General features: G+C 41.1%; 1 protein-coding gene across 4 annotated transcripts; it reads left to right on the top strand.

Annotated features, from left to right (window-relative positions):
• Positions 1 to 649: 649 nt before the first annotated feature.
• On the top strand, positions 650 to 16,028 carry LOC133928703 (homeobox-DDT domain protein RLT3-like). Of its 4 annotated transcripts, none has more exons than XM_062375151.1 (18): positions 650 to 865; positions 1,639 to 1,729; positions 1,805 to 2,161; positions 2,766 to 2,818; positions 3,560 to 3,790; positions 3,903 to 3,965; positions 4,149 to 4,365; positions 4,452 to 4,552; positions 6,470 to 6,556; positions 6,623 to 6,754; positions 7,952 to 8,092; positions 8,216 to 8,338; positions 8,452 to 8,904; positions 13,316 to 13,690; positions 13,775 to 14,422; positions 14,622 to 14,726; positions 14,848 to 15,073; positions 15,554 to 16,028. In XM_062375151.1, exons 1-18 carry the CDS (start codon positions 851 to 853, stop codon positions 15,574 to 15,576), a joined length of 3,441 nt encoding a protein of 1,146 aa, XP_062231135.1. In that variant the 5' UTR covers positions 650 to 850; the 3' UTR covers positions 15,577 to 16,028. The 4 variants fall into 4 exon arrangements, with proteins under 4 accessions (XP_062231135.1, XP_062231137.1, XP_062231136.1 ...); XM_062375153.1 differs by having other exon boundaries at positions 650 to 1,005; XM_062375152.1 differs by having other exon boundaries at positions 650 to 1,016.
• Positions 16,029 to 17,771: the final 1,743 nt, after the last annotated feature.

Here is a 17,771-nt window from a genome sequence, read left to right as displayed (position 1 = left end):
CCAGCATGGCACGACGATGGCACGGTACGCCGAGGGTCGTACTCTTTCTGAAATTGACTCGTGTCAGCATGACATGACCCAAGTCCCAACTCTACTCCCTAAGGTTTGATTTTTTGTCTTCCATCTTCTCATATATGTAACTAGAAAAAAAAACTCTAATGGCATATATTACCTCCATTTACTTTTACTTATCATCACTTTTTACTGTAGTAAATTTGACTGTCTGTTTTTTCTTAAAAATATTTATAGATATTTGATATATAATATTACTAAAGTTTGTTTCACAATGAATATAATAATATAAATATTTTAAATATCTATAAATCTTTAAAAAAAATGAATGATCAACTTTGCTACAGTAAAAGATGGTGACAAGTACAAAGCAAACACAGCACACGTGTCTATCAATGTCTATTTATAAAAAATAAATATTTTAATGTGATTATCAAAATTTTGAAAGTTAAACTGTAAACATTTTGCAGCAACATCTATTTTTAGAGTAGATATGACAGGTTTCTTAGCGACCAATCTCAGCAAAAATCGATAACCCTAAATTGAGTAATCTACGAGGACCGATATGTAAAAATGGTAAGAGATATTTTCGATCCTTCCGCAACCCCTAAGGCCTGATCTCAAAGACCCACGAGGGTTTAAGGGCCGGAAAAGAGAGAGAGCTAAAGCGCAAGCAGGAATGGCCGCTCGTTGGCAGGGTTTTGGCCTCTCCGCCCATCTCCGCCGTCCCCACCATATAAACCCCAATAACTCTTCACTACGCTGCAATTCGCCGAGCAGCTACCGCCTCCGCCGCCCCATGTCCGCCTCCTAGACCCCCTCCACTGTGCCGGCCGCCATGCCGGCCGCTCAGGTACGTGCGTGCTTGTCCGATCCCTCTCCTGCCCGCGAAGCGGCACCGGCACCAATTGGCCCGGTTCCTGCCGGAGTTGCCGTTTGGTTCGAGCGATTAAATGCCCGGGTCTCGTGGGGTGTGATCAGCCATCAGAGCAGGTGATGGCCGGGTGAGGACTGAGGCGCTCCATTTTATTTGGTTTAATTGGTTGATATGTGAGCTCGTTTTGGCGGTTGTTCAGCGGGGGCTTGAGTGCGTCAGTTTGTAGTGATCAAGGTTTTGGTTTTTAGTTAGTCCAGATGGTGCTGCTTCCGTTGGTGCTGCCCTTTTTTCTTCCGTGCAGCTGGGTTTTTCTGTGTTCGAATTGGTTAGATTCGCTTGTATTAAATGGAGCAATTAGCTCGTGCGATTTAAGTTTGACATATGGTTCCTGCAATTGTGGGAACAAAGCGCGTTGCCTAGCTGACTTTGATTATATAGTTTCTGCTGGGAATAGGTTGAAATCGAACAACTAATTGAATCAGATAGGTTTGGGATGTGGCACTTTGGTTCAGTGAAGTGGCCTGTGATTCTGCTTGATCCAGTCACTTCTCAAAAGAAATTTGTCATCTCGAGCTGTAAATCTATCGGCAGCGTTTGTTCTAACATCACTAGTCGTTAGTTGTAATACTTGCTGATCAAGTTGTGACGAGTTTTTATTGGCAGCATTCTTAGCATTTCAGCTCATAAGTCATAACAAAAATTACTGAGTTAACATCTGCTTGTAGAGTACTAATTATGGCTTTGTTCAGATGATAACCAATGGCCTTGGAATGAAGAGGGAGAATGCAGGGACAAAAAAATCTCCCCAGCAAATCCAGATGCTGGAGAAATTTTACTCTGGTAAGCATATGCTAATGTTTGAAGGTCTGTTCTATGCTATACATTTTGTTATTGCTAAAATATCTTTCTATCCAGAGGTACAGTTTCCAAAGCCAAAGGACATGGCAGAGTATGCAACCTCTGTTGGTTTGACTTACAGTCAGGTCCGTATATGGTTCAAAGAGCGGAGGAGGAAAGAGAGGAGAGAGATGGAAACCATTGGGCTTCATATGGAAAGGCAACTTAGTAACCAAGCTCCCATGTACGATATTTTGTGTTCACGACCGGAGTTTGACAGTAGGAGTATGAGCATTATAGGAGAGGAATGTACAGTTCAATCACAAGTTCTGTTCCCCAAGGATTATATCCTGAGGAAAATCTTCTGCAAGGATGGTCCACCTCTTGGCAGTAAATTCGATCCCCTCCCCGACAGTGCACATGGTCATAGCAGAGGTATGCCAGTAGCAAATGAAGGTTATGGAATGTTATTTAGAATCATAGATTGGTTCCATCAATCGGTGAAATATGTGGCCAGTTCAAGTAACAGTTATCATCCTTTCTTATTTCGAATGGGAAGTAAATATGTTTTCATTTATGTGCTCATGTCTACCTCAATGACTGTACTGTTCACTTTAAACTGTGAAATGTTATTGTTGGAAAGCTATGGACCCTCTACCTTTTAGTTGAGTCATCCATTCACTCATTCTGACATTGTGTCTGAAATTATATTCAGCCTTGTGCTTGATTTTGTTCCGCACTATTCACCAGTGCTGCACAGTCGCAGTTGCTTGTTTTCTGGTGCGGAACTTTTACTAGACTATTATGTTAACATGGAAAACGAAAGGATCTGATCTGCAAGTTATTTGTCAGCTCCTTTGATGCTTACTTCTGGTTTACAGTTAATGGTTTCTAATACTGCTGCTGCTAACATTCCCCCCTCCCCCCCCCCTCCCCTATTTCATGTATGAGTTGCATCTTTTTCTTGTAGATGCAGTTAATATCCTACTGGTTCTGTATTCAACTGGTCTAAATGCTTCTTTATTACATATATTTGCAGATGCCACATGTTCTTGTTCCTCTCAGAACCAAAGAGCTGCGAAGAAGAGAAAGGTATGATAACAATTAGGCTATCTACTCGTGCTCATTTTGAGTGGCATAAGTTTTGTTGTGTTAAACTTTGGTTGGATATTGTTGATACCATGCTATTTGTGTCATGTAAGGATAAGCTATACCTTATATCCAGATGAACTAGTGGTCAGCTTGATCAAGTATTTTATTGTTTGTAATACCAGACCAGTGTTTCCAAATTTTTTTTTTTTTGCAAGAATTAGAGGTATACATTCTGGAAATGAAATCAAGTATAAGCACACACAGTGCTTTTCCTTAGCTTTTGGAGGGCAACCGTTTGTTCAGTTCAACAAGCTCAATTTGAAATCCTATGTATTTTATGGATCAGTCTTTGACAACACCCAAATTTGAACTACCATAAAGTATCTGCAGTCCCTACCTTACTGGATACCACCTCTGTTCAGATGTCTTTGTAACTGCCTTTGAGGACACTATTAATTTCTATTTTTTATGGTCAGATGTAAGATAGAGCTCAACCATATCCTCTCGTGAAATCTTTATTTTTTCTTTACCATCAACTGCTGATTATAATTTTTCATATATGTGGTTTGAGCTGAAAATACCTTCCATCACATTTTCGCATTTTATCTATTTAGTGCATTATTATTTATTTTGGAAGTTCTTTATTGTCTCCCGTAAACAAAAAATCTCAGTTCATTTTGATTTTCCATATGGATCTTTCTAATTTTGCACTATTTACGTTCCCAAATTGTTCATCTATAGATTGTGGAGTCTACCAACCAGAAATCCACTGTGCCATATGAGGATACTGTTCTTGTAAGGAAGCATGGAATTGGCAAAGGTCTAATGTCAGTGTGGCATGCAATGTATTCCCATAATGTGGACTGTCAAAGAGGTTCAAATTTCATTGATGAAACTGGTTGTTTGAGGTCCCTGAGACCGTTTGATGATTGTGACGGATTAGAAGATCATGCTAATGGAAAGAGGACTCAAGTAAAGTCTCAGCTACTTGATCTGGTCTAATGAAGACTACGTTACTTTAGATGTCTTGTCTGTGGTTATTACACAATTAGCCATTCACAAATCTCATCTGGCTCTTATGCAGAATCAAGGTATGACATGGAAGAAGGTAGACAAAAAGAGCAAACCTCCACTGAATAAAAGAAAGGTAAATTTTCTTGCTTGGCACAAGTGATGGAGAAAAAGAGAGCTTCTACACTAGCACATTTACTAAGTTTGTCATTTGGAGGAAAAGCAAAACTATTCAATTCTGACACTTCACTTTCTGATTCAGCAGAGTGGATTTTAAATTTCTTTTGTGTTGGACAATGATGATGATTTTTCTCTATAGGTGCCATTTAAGAGAGTTACTGGTCCAAAGGAGCACCCTCCAATGGATTGCCATCTTTCAGTTGATAAATCAGAATCTTCAGAACTACAGCCTGAACAGGTGACTTTAGTGGACGATGAGGAGCTCGAGCTCAGTGAATTACAAGCAGGTCCTAACCCATTAAGATGTTCAGCTCATCTTTCTTCAAGTGGGAGACATGGCTGCCCCCTTTGTAAAGGTTTGCAGTGCGATCTCATATCTCTCTGTCTTCACGTTCAGTAGGAAATTATTATTTATGCAAGTATCAAAACCTTTATCTTGTAGATTTACTTGCCAAGTTTCCTCCACAAAGTGTCAAGATGAAACAACCATTCTCTGCAAAACCTTGGGATTCATCACCTGAAATGGTGAAAAAGCTTTTTCAGGTCATATGAAATGCCTACTTTTTTTCTTTACTATTTTATCATCATCATCATAAAATTATCTTGATGGACCTGATCAGCTGATCTTGCATAAAAAATAGTTAATATTCTCCTTTCCACCCAAGTTTCTTTGTGACTTCGTAGACATCACATTTTCGATAAAAGTATGTACATTGTGCTGAGCTTCTGGAAACTAGGCTGAGCTAGAACCAAATCTCTTCTTGTCAATCAATGTGTTCATCCTGGAAGTGGGAATGTTTGTACTCTGTTTGACCCTGAGCCTTTTTCATTAACGTGGTAATTTCGTTTAGTTTGCTTTGGACCATCAATATCTAGACGTCTAGTTAGGATGTGAATAACCTCTACATTTTAGGCCAAAGATCTTATTAAGCCCGGCTTTATTGAAAACAAAATGGATCACAAAGTATTGTGGGGACTCTGTTTGCAGTTAGTACCAAGTTCATAAGTAAAGCACACCTACCACCTACGCACCTCTCCCTATCCCAGCTCCACTTGCTTAACTCACAGATTCTTTCTGTCTTCATTTGTTGTGCGCACAGAAGGATCTTGATGCCCCAGGGTTACTAGAGCTTTCTGAGTATAACTATTTAATAATTATGAAAGCAAAATAATTTGCAAAGCACCGCACTACCTTTACATGATTTTAGTAGATCACAATTAGTAACAGTGGGAAGTAAAGGATGGCAAAGAGTTTGCTGGAAGACACTTTTTTTTTTCCATGGAACACTCTTGCAAGAGAATAGCTCCAGTATGAGAGGTTGCAAAGCCGTCATTTGATACTCTAGATTGGTCCTCCGCTCCAAATAGTTGGACTCTACATCTTCACAAGACTCTGAGGCCTGCCAACAAGCTCCCCCAATGGAAGATCACCAGGACACCTCTATGCTGTCTAGGTGGCAGCGACACCCCAGAGTAATAGGCCTTGGGTTCTCACTTAACTAAGCAAGCCTAAGCAACTAGAAATGATGCACTTGATAACTCTATGATGAAGACATCTCTCTCTCTCTCTCTCTCTCTCTCTCTCTCTCTCATGCACACGCGCATGCACGTTGCCTAAAACAAAAGATGAAAATTAATTATCTGATTACAAAACTTATAGGCTGACTTCCACTGTTTGGTGCCACAAAAATAGGAAATGCAGATTCCCCAGTTTGTTGGCATGAAAAATGTGAATTCCTTCTTCCTTGAACCCTTCTCATAGCAGTAGTAAATTCTTTCTATTTCTTATTATTGACTCCTCGCGCCAGTAGCAGGTACAAAATTAGGAAAGCACTCCTCCCATGTGGCTTCTTACTTCACACAGTTGGCACATGGAGTTTACTTGGAACACGCTTTGGTACTCTAATTCCTTGGCTTGTCATGCAAAGATTCTGGCTTGTGCCCATCCTCTCTTTGGCCATATCTTCATTAACCTCACCAATAATTCCCTCGCAAGTAGTAAGAATCAAGCAGTAGCCATTAGGTAGTATCGTTTGTTATGTCATTAACTTGTTAATTTGCCGAAGAAACAAATTCAATTGTTTTCTGAGGCAATATGTATGGGCTCTTGTCATTTGACCTTGCATACCAGTTGAATTTGCGCTTTAATATACTCATAACAGGCCTTTGTGCTGTTGGAAGTGTATGTGTATATGACCTAGCGATGTCCTCATCAGTCTGAATCACTTAAATCTTACTCAGAAAATAGGCACTCAGCCCAAAAATCACCGAAGGCTGTAGGATAATCATTGTGGTTGCCATGAGAGCCAACAAAGTCATCGTTAAACACCAAAACTCGAATTAAGGGCCTTACAGTAGATTACATTATATATGCACCGTATACGTGATTGCTTTTTCTCTATCTCAGTTTCTTTTTCTTATTATCGGTACACTTATTGATTGGAGAAACATTCTTGACAGGTTGTCCGGTTTGTATACACTCACTTTGGTAGTATTGATGTTCACCCCTTCACATTTGATGAGTTTGCGCAAGCATTCCATGATAAGGTGCAATATTCTGATCAATTTTCTTTCTTGTATTACTTTTCTCATGATCCAAATGTGGTTTTCCAGGACTCTTTGTTGTTGGGGGAAGTACATGCCGGTCTTCTCAAGCTACTGTTGTTAAAGGCAGAAATGGGCAGTGGTGGTGTATTTGTTCCACGATCTTCTAAAGATTGCAGATTTCTCAGTTTCCTGAACTTTGTGAGTTACAAAAGTGTTCATCTACACTTGATTCCAATTCAGGCATTAGATGATGTTTTCCTCCTGGCAGAGCATTTGGTCCATCAATGAATCTTGAAAGAGCAAAGTACTTCATAGAAGAGTTGTTTTATTAGATGTAGAAGCTTGATTGTTTCTATTGAAAACACATTGAGGAAAAAATTCAGTTCACTACATGGCCCCTTTAATAGTTAAGATATGATGTTTCATTTGAAAAATGAAGCTTTATGGTATTGATGCTAATGACTGACCTATTTGTTGAGACGTTTCATCACCATGCAATCTGTTTAGTTATGCTATCTTTTTGCAAGTATTGGGTTAATCATTTCCTTGAAGGGGCAATAAGGACAGGGTCTAATAGATTACATCCCCAGGAGGAATTTTGAATGTTATCCAATGGTACTAGCTCGTAGTGTACAGTGTTCATTGTAATTTACAGAAGATATTGTGCAAGAAGCACATCATGCATCTTTTGTATGTTGATTTGATCATTTTTACTCTCTAGGGCCTGGTGATACTTCAATAAGGACAGGGTCTAATAGATTACATCCTCAGGAGGAATTTTGAATGTTATCCAACGGTACTAGCTTGTAGTGTACAGTGTTCATTGTAATTTACAGAAGATATTGTGCAAGAAGCACATCATGCATCTTTTGTATGTTGATTTGATTATTTTTACTCTCTAGGGCCTGGTAATACTTTACTACATTCAATGAAATCAAGTATGCTAGTCTGTTCTTTTACTCTCATTTAGTACGATACCTTCATCTAGATTATGAAGTCAATCTTCTGTTTAAGTTTGAGGTATCGTTCATCTGATAGAATGCCGAGTAGTGTCTGAATTCTCGGAGCTACCTTTATATTTTATAAATTGGCTTGGATGTCTTTTCTTATTGATGCAAGGTAGCTCCACTATTTTTTTTTATTACATGATGATACTGCCACCAGAGTTGGTACGTTGATCAGATTAAAAAAATGGGAACTGTTAGAAGTTCATTGGAAACCTGCAAAGCTTGCAGCTGGCCAAAAAAAATATATTTTAACTTACTATTCAAAGAACATATGTAAAGAATATAGTAGTTAAAAAATCCTATGTAATTGAAATTGCAATATTTTAAAATCACTGTTTTCCTTCCACAATGCATTTTTTTTTTTCCTTCTGAAAATGGTTTGTTCCAGGTTAGGAAGCAAGAATTCGATGTGAATTTCTGGATCAAATCACTGAATTCTCTTACATGGGTTGAAATACTACGACAAGTTCTGGTTGCTTCAGGTTTTGGTTCAAAACAGCATATGCTGAATCAGGATTTCCTTAACAAGGTATTATGATTACCTCAACATTCTAAATTATTTTATCAATCTATGTTGTAACTTTAGGTTTTCCTCTACTACTCTACTGGTAGTATGTTTAGAAGTAAAACCCTTTTTGGTATCTTCTTCCAGGAGAAAAATCAAATGGTTAAATATGGTTTACGTCCCCGCACACTGAAAGGTGAATTGTTTGCACTATTGTCTAAGGAAGGAAGTGGTGGGTTAAAGGTTTCAGAACTGGCCAAATCATCTGAGGTATTTATCTTGATAATATAGGAATAAATTGTTGGTATTGATAACTACTGATCTTCTCTATGTATTTTTAACTGAGTTTCTCTATAACATTTCTGTGATTGTTCCCTTTTCAGATTGTTGATCTTAATGTCTCGGGCACATCAGAGCTAGAGCAGTTGATCTGTTTGACTCTATCTAGTGACATCACATTATTTGAGAAGATTGCACCTTCTGCGTATCGTCTCCGAGTCGATCCCCGGATTAAAGGGAAGGAAGACACTAGATCAGATAGTGAGGATTCTGGAAGTGTTGATGATGAGGGTGCTAGCAGTAGTGATGATGAATCTCATGGTCTACATAAGATGAGCTCCCCTGAACATGAAAGTAGAATTGCTCGAAGGAAGAAGCAGAAAATTGTACATGGAAGTCCAAATAAATGTAGTGAAATTGATGAAAGTTATTCAGGTGAACCATGGCTTCTGGGATTGATGGAAGGCGAGTATTCAGATCTAAGCATAGATGAGAAGTTGGATTGTTTGGTTGACTTAATAGATGTTTATGGTGTTGGTTCTGTTCCAAGACTTGAGGTAATCTACAGTAACTGTTCCAGTACTTTTCAATTGCAGCGCACCATATTTGCTCTTGAGAAGGTTGCTTTAATTTTGCTTCCAAATTGACCGTCGGATACATGGAAAAGGGTTACTCTTTCATTCTTGTTGATTGCGTGAATTGTGCTATCTTAACATCATGCTGTGCCTTGGTAAAGTAATCTTTTGGAATATGTGGTCGTTCTTAGAAGTGATCAGGTGTTAAAGAGAAATTAGGTTCAGGTAATAAATGCATACTGCTCAATGGTATTATTATGGAAGAACTTTTGCTTTGGATTATTCAAACCTATCAATCTTTTATATAAGTTCTCTGCATTGTGCTTTTTGGTCGATCCTTTCATTCTTAATTTAGAGTACGTCGTGTTTGGCTTTAGGAATTGAAGGAAGGAACTGGTTACAACCCCTTACACAAGGGTTCAGATCAAAGACTATGGGATTAATTCTAGGCTAATACAGTTGTGTATACTAACTGTATCTCAGCATATTCTTTTCACCTTTTATAATAGCGTCTTTTTTGTCATAGAGTCATTTCATTAGAGAATTCTTGTAATTGAGACTAGTGTATAAATGTCCCTCGAAATCTGAAGTGAATATACATATAATACTCATTTCCAGGGGAACTTAGTTTTGTGTAACAATTACAACAACAACAACAAAGCCTTTCAGTCCCAAACAAGTTGGGGTAGGCTAGAGATGAAACCCATAAGATCTTGCAAGTCTAGTCATGGCTCTGGCACGTGGATAGCTAACTTCCACGCACCTCTGTCCATGGCTAGTTCTTTGGTGATATTCCAGTCTTTCAGATCCCTCTTTACAGACTCCTCCCATGTCAAGTTTGGTCTACCTCGACCTCTCTTGACATTATCCGCACGCTTTATTCTTCCGCTATGTACAGGCGCTTCTGAGGGCCTGCGTTGTATATGCCCAAACCATCTCAAACGATGTTGGACAAGCTTCTCTTCAATTGGTGCTACACCAACTCTATCACGTATGTCCTCATTCCGAACCCGATCCTTTCTTGTGTGGCCACACATCCATCTCAGCATGCGCATCTCCGCTACGCTCAACCGTTGGACATGTTGCCTTTTAGTTGGCCAACATTCTGCGCCATACAACATCGCAGGTCTAATTGCCGTCCTATAGAACCTGCCTTTTAGCTTCTGTGGTACTCTCTTGTCGCAGAGGACGCCGGAAGCTTGGCGCCACTTCATCCACCCGGCTTTGATTCGATGGCTCACATCTTCATCGATTTCACCATCCTTCTGCAGCATCGACCCCAAATATCGAAAGGTATCCTTCTGAGGTATCACCTGCCCGTCAAGGCAAACCTCATCTTCCTCGTGCCTAGTAGTACTAAAATCGCACCTCATGTACTCAGTTTTAGTTCTACTAAGCCTAAAACCCTTCGACTCCAAGGTCTGTCTCCACAGCTCCAACTTTCCATTTACCCCCGTCCGACTATCGTCGACTAGCACCACATCATCTGCAAAGAGCATACACCATGGGATATCACCTTGTATATCCCTTGTGACCTCATCCATCACCAAAGCAAAAAGATAAGGGCTCAAAGCTGACCCTTGGTGCAGTCCTATTCTAATTGGAAAATCATCGGTGTCACCATCGCTTGTCCGAACACTTGTCACAACATTATCGTACATATCCTTGATAAGGGTAATATACTTTGTTGGGACTTTGTGCTTCTCCAAGGCCCACCACATAACATTCCGCGGTATCTTATCGTAGGCCTTCTCTAAGTCAATGAACACCATATGCAAGTCCTTCTTTTGCTCCCTGTATCTCTCCATAAGTTGTCGTACCAAGAAGATAGCTTCCATGGTCGACCTCCCAGGCATGAAACCAAACTGATTTTTGGTCACGCTTGTCATCCTTCGTAAGCGGTGTTCAATGACTCTTTCCCATAGCTTCATCGTATGGCTCATCAGCTTAATCCCACGGTAATTAGTACAACTTTGAATATCCCCCTTATTCTTGAAGATTGGTACTAATATACTCCGCCTCCATTCTTCGGGTATCTTGTTTGCCCAAAAAATAAGGTTGAAAAGCTTAGTTAGCCATACAATTGCTATGTCTCCAAGGCATCTCCACACCTCAATAGGGATACCATCAGGGCCCATTGCCTTGCCTCCTTTCATCCTTTTTAAAGCCTCCTTGACCTCAAACTCTTGGATCCTTCGTACAAAACGCCTGTTGGCATCATCAGAGGAGTCGTCCAGCTCAATGGAAGAGCTCTCACCTCCTCCATTGAACAGCTGGTCGAAGTACTCTCGCCATCTATTCTTAATCTCATCTTCCTTCACCAGAAGTCGATCTGTCCCATCCTTGATGCATTTGACTTGGTTGACATCCCTCGTCTTCCTCTCACGGATCTTGGCCATCTTATAGATGTCCCTTTCCCCTTCCTTCGTGTTTAACCGCTGGTAGAGGTCCTCATACGCCCGACCTCTTGCTTCACTCACTGCTCGCTTTGCGGTCTTCTTCGCCACCTTGTACTTCTCTACGTTGTCAACACTCCTGTCCAAGTGTAGGCGTTTGAAACATTCTTTCTTCTCCTTGATAGCCTTCTGGACATCCTCGTTCCACCACCAGGTATCTTTCGCTTCGCTTCTACTTCCCCTCGTCACCCCAAACTCCTCGGAAGCCACCTTCCGAATGCAAGTCGCCATCTTTATCCACATATTGTTTGCATCACCTCCTTCCTCCCAAGAGCCCTCCTTAATTACCCTCTCCTTGAAAGCTTGAGCCGCTTCCCCCCTGAGCTTCCACCACTTCGTTCTAGCGACTTTAGCGCGCTTATCCCGCTGGACACGTATCCGAAAGCGGAAGTCAGCCACCAAAAGCTTATGTTGAGGGACAACACTCTCTCCAGGTATCACCTTACAATCTAGGCAGGCACGCCTGTCTTCTCTTCTCGAGAGGACGAAATCGATCTGGCTAGAGTGTTGGCCACTACTAAAGGTCACTAGATGGGATTCCCTTTTTTTAAAGAGGGTGTTAGCTACGATCATGTCGTAGGCTAGAGCAAAGCTTAAGACATCCTCTCCTTCTTGATTCCTGCTTCCATACCCAAAGCCCCCATGCACCCCCTCGAAACCTGTGTTAGATGTACCCACGTGGCCATTGAGGTCTCCTCCTATGAAGAGCTTCTCGCCAATAGGTACACTCCTAACCATGTCCTCCAGGCCTTCCCAGAACTCTCTCTTGGTGCTCTCATTGTGGCCTACTTGAGGGGCATACGCGCTGATAACATTGAGAACTAAGTCCCCAACGACCAGCTTGACCAGGATAATCCGGTCCCCTTGCCTCTTGACGTATACCACTCCATACTTGAGGCTCTTGTCGATCAAGATGCCTACTCCATTTTTATTTGTAGTTGTCCCCGTGTACCACAGCTTGAAGCCGGTATCCTCCACCTCCTTCGCCTTCTGTCCTTTCCATTTGGTTTCTTGGACGCATAGGATATTAACCCGTCTCCTCACCGCTGTATCAACTAACTCCCGTAGCTTACCAGTCAGGGACCCTACGTTCCAGCTACCTAAGCGGATCCTACTTGGCTCGGCTAGCTTCCTTACCCTTCGCACTCGTCGAGTCAAATGCGAAGACCCTTGCTCATTTTTCACTACACCCGGGCGCCGATGTAGCGCGCCACTAAGGATGCGACGACCCGATCCTTGCCCACTTATCACCGTATCCAGATCAAGATACGGCGCGCCACTAAGGGGGTGACGGCCCGGCCCTTGCTCATTTAACACCACATCCGGGTTCCAATGTAGCGCGTCGCTAAGAGGGTTACGCCCCAACGATTTTCTTTCAGGTTTCATCTCCATAAGAGTGGCTGAGTTTTATGTTGGCTCGCCAAGCCTAACACAACCCTCCTCCTTTACCCGGGCTTGGGACCGGCTATGTCGAGACAACATAGGCGGAGTTGTTTTGTGTAACAATTAATCTACTTTTATTGTTATGGAGAGTATCTTCGGTTAGAGATAGAGTTTGTTAGTTTAGTTAGATTCATTAGTTGGCTATAAGATTGCTAGTTGGTTTAATTGGAGATAGGATTTGTTAGTCGGTTTAGATTAGACTATTTGGTAGCTTGGGGTCTATTTAAAGGAGGGTGATGTACCGAACAAATCAAAGCAATGAATTAAGAAGTTTAGTCCACGTAAATTAGTTGCTCAAAGCCTCCTTTAGAGGGCGAGTACGCTCCACCAGTTATCCCTACCGATCATCAACCCAACCATATCATTTGCATACTCTACTGTTATACTTCAAGTGTAAGTTCAAGCTCTGCTGTCTGAAAATATTTTCTTCTTCACTTGTGTGTCCTATTGGAATAATCGCAGAAGCTTATGTCATTATTTTTCACTTTTTCTAGGAACCGCAAAGAGTCTTGCATAATGCGCCAATAGCACGGCCACACCCATCAGGTGGGAAAATTAAGAAATCAACAAAAAACTTTTATCAATCTAGTGATGAGTCCTTAAATGGACCTGGAAACTCGTACAGTTTGGGTTCTTCTCAGCAATGCCTATCAGGACGCCGAAGAAGTCAGGATTACATTGTTGACTCCGGACGGAATGATTTGTCTGGAGTTGCACATGAACCACAAGTTGTTCTCCTAGGATCAGACCGCAGGTATAATAGTTATTGGCTCTTCCTTGGCCCTTGTAGGGCAGATGATCCAGGGCACCGTAGGGTCTACTTCGAGTCCTCGGAGGATGGTCACTGGGAGGTGGTTGATTCACCACAGGTTACCCACCTGCTAACTCTGCTCAGATAATACCTTATTTACTTGTGGATAAATTTACATTGTCATTCTGTTGGCTGAATGCAGGAATTACTTTCCTTGCTCTCTGTCCTAGATAGCAGGGGCACTAGGGAAGCTCATCTTCTTGCCTCAATGGACAAGAGACAAGTGTGCCTTTTCGAAGCCATGAAAAAACATTTGGAAGGTGGGAATGCAATCGGACTTCTAGCCTCGTCTGATTCATATCGCTCCAAGACAAGTAGTGGAGATGGAACTTCACCCAAGACAAATAGTGTAGATAGGGCTTCACCCGTATCAGACATTGAAAATGCTTCTGTTCCTAGAGACCTTGCCAATAGTAATTTGGATTCATCATCTGCAATAGTAATTGAAATTGGGAGAGGTGATGAAAAAATATTGATGTGGGAAAGGTTGCAAGCATTAGATAAATGGATCTGGACTTCTTTCTATTCCGCCCTTACTGCTGTTAAATGTGGCAAGAAGTCATTTAAGGAGTCACTAGTTCGTTGTGAAAGTTGTCATGATCTGTATTGGAGAGATGAAAAGCATTGCAGAATATGCCATTCTACTTTCGAGGTTGGTTTTGATCTTGAAGAAAGATATGCTGTACATGTGGCGACATGTAGGGAGTCTGAGGATGTGCATGAGGTGCCAAATCATAAAGTTCTGCCTTCACAGCTACAGGCACTTAAAGCAGCCATTCATGCTATTGAGGTGAGTGAGTATGCCAAGACATATGCAACTCCTATGCAGTTTTATCATCTGGGACCAACTTGTCCAGACATGCAGTGTTTGCTGGATGGAAGTTTAGCTGCGTAGGATTGCAACTTGTTCATACATGTGTCCTATGAAACATGAGTTTCATAACAGGTTTTTAACCAGATTTAATTTCTTATAATATGTTCTCATGTAGGCATCTATGCCTGAGGCAGCTTTTGCTGGTTCTTGGATGAAGTCTGCTCACAAGCTGTGGGTTAAGCGGCTGCGACGAACGTCATCATTGCCAGAGCTTTTACAGGTCAGTAAAAGTTTTTTATATATTTTCTTTTTAGATGTTAATATCTGAATGTTCTATTGTCGTTTTAAGCAAGTATTCAGTTTCTACAGCCTTTTCTTTTACAATGTTGCTCTTCTTGCAGGTTCTTGTTGATTTTGTTGGGGCAATGGATGAAGATTGGTTGTACAAAAGTTCGTCTGTAAGTTTCAGTTCGTATCAGGATGACATTATTGTCTATTTTCAGACAATGCCACAAACAACATCAGCAGTTGCACTTTGGGTTGTCAAATTGGATGCCCTCATTGCACCTTATTTGGGTAAAGCTGATTCTGCCAGAACACTGGCCATAAAAGAGCCCTCGCGGACAAGTATGTTTTTGTTCACAATCACAATAGCTAATGCTCCGGATATTTCTTATATTCAGTCATCTTATTCACTATAGTTAGTGACTTCGATGTTTCTTGTCTTCGCAAAAAATAAAATAAAAAAACAAAATAAAAATAAAAATAAAAAATCAAAGAACTTATGTATTTCAAAGTGCTGTTAGTGCCTTCAATGTTTCTTATATTCACAGGCTGCTTGTACTTGTTTTTCGAGTGTTTTATCAATCACTATTAGAGCTTCGCAGCTTCACAACTGATATTTATGTTACTTGAAATTGATATTAATGATTCATATTCATCTTCCTGGTGGGCTTAATAATATTTTCTCGCATGGTATTATTATTCCTAACATTTCATGTGTGACGAATTTTATTATCGGAACCTTTGATCTCTAGTTTGTGGTAGGCTGGGTAGCTGCTTTTCTCTCATTTTATCAGTTAACATTTTGTCCATTCTATGATACAGGATCACAGGCTTGTGCTACGTAGCTAGGAAAGTGGATTCTTTTGCGTGATGCTCCAGCAAGCACCCTGCTGACTTTTATTTCCCATTATCAGCTGCAAGTATTTGCTTGATGTTCAAGCTTTTTCTCTAGGCGAGACGTGGTGATGTCTGCTTTGAGCTCGAGACCAAGATCTTGCACTTGTGCTGAAGTCATGGCATTTATTGTTTCCTCCCAGCGGAGCATTGTGCCCTATGTACAATAGTACACAGTGGAAAGTTTCTGTTAATAATCATTGCTTCAGATATGTGAAAGTTTTTGGCTTTCCTTATACGGATTGGTGGCGAAACACTCACTACTGGGTTATAGGTCATTTCTGAAACATTTTATTAGGCTGTTCTTAGAGTTTCACTACTAGCTGCGCCCCATTCTTTTTAATTGAAATAAAGAGGTTATACATATTTTTTCTCATTGCTGATTATTTCCGATTGCTGTGTAGCTCGTTTGGTCCCAGTAGAGTGCGTGTCCAAGGTAAGGTTGGCTGGCTGGTAACACTGGTTTCCTAGCAGTGTAAAATGGATTTCTCTTTTCCTCCAAGGAACAATGTGTAGTTAAAACTGTTAAATGATCACACTACATCAGTTGGGTTGGGCTTTGCTTGAATAGTGGAGCCTCTTTGAAATGCCGCAACGTAGAATGCCATATGAATTCAAAAGGCAAGAGTATTTTATGCGTTGCACTTGGATGGTTCACAAGAAATGAAGATAGGTACTCGTAAGGACTGAAACCCTCAAACATTATGATGGGAGATGGTTCGAAATGGTTCGTTACACCAATCGGATATTAATATCTATGTATCCTAATCTTGGAAGGAATCGGAGCACCCCCACTCACAGGCCTCCACCCGCCTCTATGCCAATCTCTGGACGACATGTATCCCACACAGGTGGTTTCTATTAGCGTATTTGCAGCCGTTAGATCTCAAGCCCTGGGCTGATCCGGCCGTTAGAAGAATTCGGCAGCACACGGTTGCTCCACGTGCTCCTGGTCTCCCACGACCCGTGCAAAAGGGAAAAAATATCCTCGCCTCCTCCATCTCCTCGCCACCATCACATCTTCCATTCCCCGCCATTGAGCCCGTCGCTGCCGGTTCCCCGCCATCACATCTTAAATTGAAGGATGAAGCCACCCTTTAGGAAAAATCCCAACAATTCCAACATCAACCTCCTGTCCACTTGCAACTCTAAGACTTTCCTCTCCCTTTCTCAGTGTCCTCATTGTAAGGAATCCCTATAAAAATTAGTAATGCGCATGGTGGTGCCTCAATCAATTCTAAAGTATTAGGGGAAAATTATCAAAGAAAGATTCATCAATTGGAAATTCCATCCTTATCCTTCTTAGCAAGCCATTCCTTAAAGCCTGCATAATCCTTTTGAATATGCCACTTTCCCTTATAGAAGTGATGTATGATAACATTAGACGATGCAGGTGGCTTGGACTCTTTAGGCCCTAACTTATCAAGCTTTGATGTATAGTGCAACTTTTCTTAGCCTTAAATTCTCCTTCAAACTTCCTTTTCACCACCGGGTTTGAGCTAACATGGTGTGCATAATTAATCTTTTCATCTTTAATCCTTTTCTCCTCCTAAATGCATATGGCAATGAGCTCGCTCATGGTCACTTCTTTTTCTAAGTGTTATAGTTAATCTTGAAGGGTCCAAATTCAAAAACAAGTGAAGTCATCATAAAGTGGACAATAAAACCTATGAGATCTCCATGTCCATGCCTTGAAGTTTAACGGCCATGTCGTTCATCATCATGACATGTTCCCTCACACTGCTAGTCCCTTCAGACATGGTCAGCAGCATCTTCATGATAAGAGTACTGGCATAAACTTGTGAGGAGCGTTAAACTGCTCCTCCACCAGGGCCAAATATGTTTTAGCATACTCGGATTGGTAATTGCTCCCCTGATCCCAATAGTAATGGTGCTCTTCATTATCATGAGGGACATGTGGTTAGAGCACTCTCATTTTTCCTTAGTTGCCTCATAGATCCTATTTTGCTCAGTGAGGTCTAGGGCATCAGGAGTGGACTAAACATGAGTTGTCTCTCGTAAAGTGTAATCTAGATCCATCATTCCAAGGACAATAAAGATTTGCTCTTTCGAAAGGAGAAGTTAGTCCTAGTCAATTGCTCAATACCATTCAGATACCGAGAGACAGCTGGAGGGTTCATTGCTA

The sequence above is a fragment of the Phragmites australis genome, chromosome 9 (assembly GCF_958298935.1).
Source record: "Phragmites australis chromosome 9, lpPhrAust1.1, whole genome shotgun sequence".
Lineage (NCBI taxonomy): Eukaryota > Viridiplantae > Streptophyta > Magnoliopsida > Poales > Poaceae > Phragmites > Phragmites australis.
This window is presented reverse-complemented; position numbering and strand designations above follow the sequence as displayed.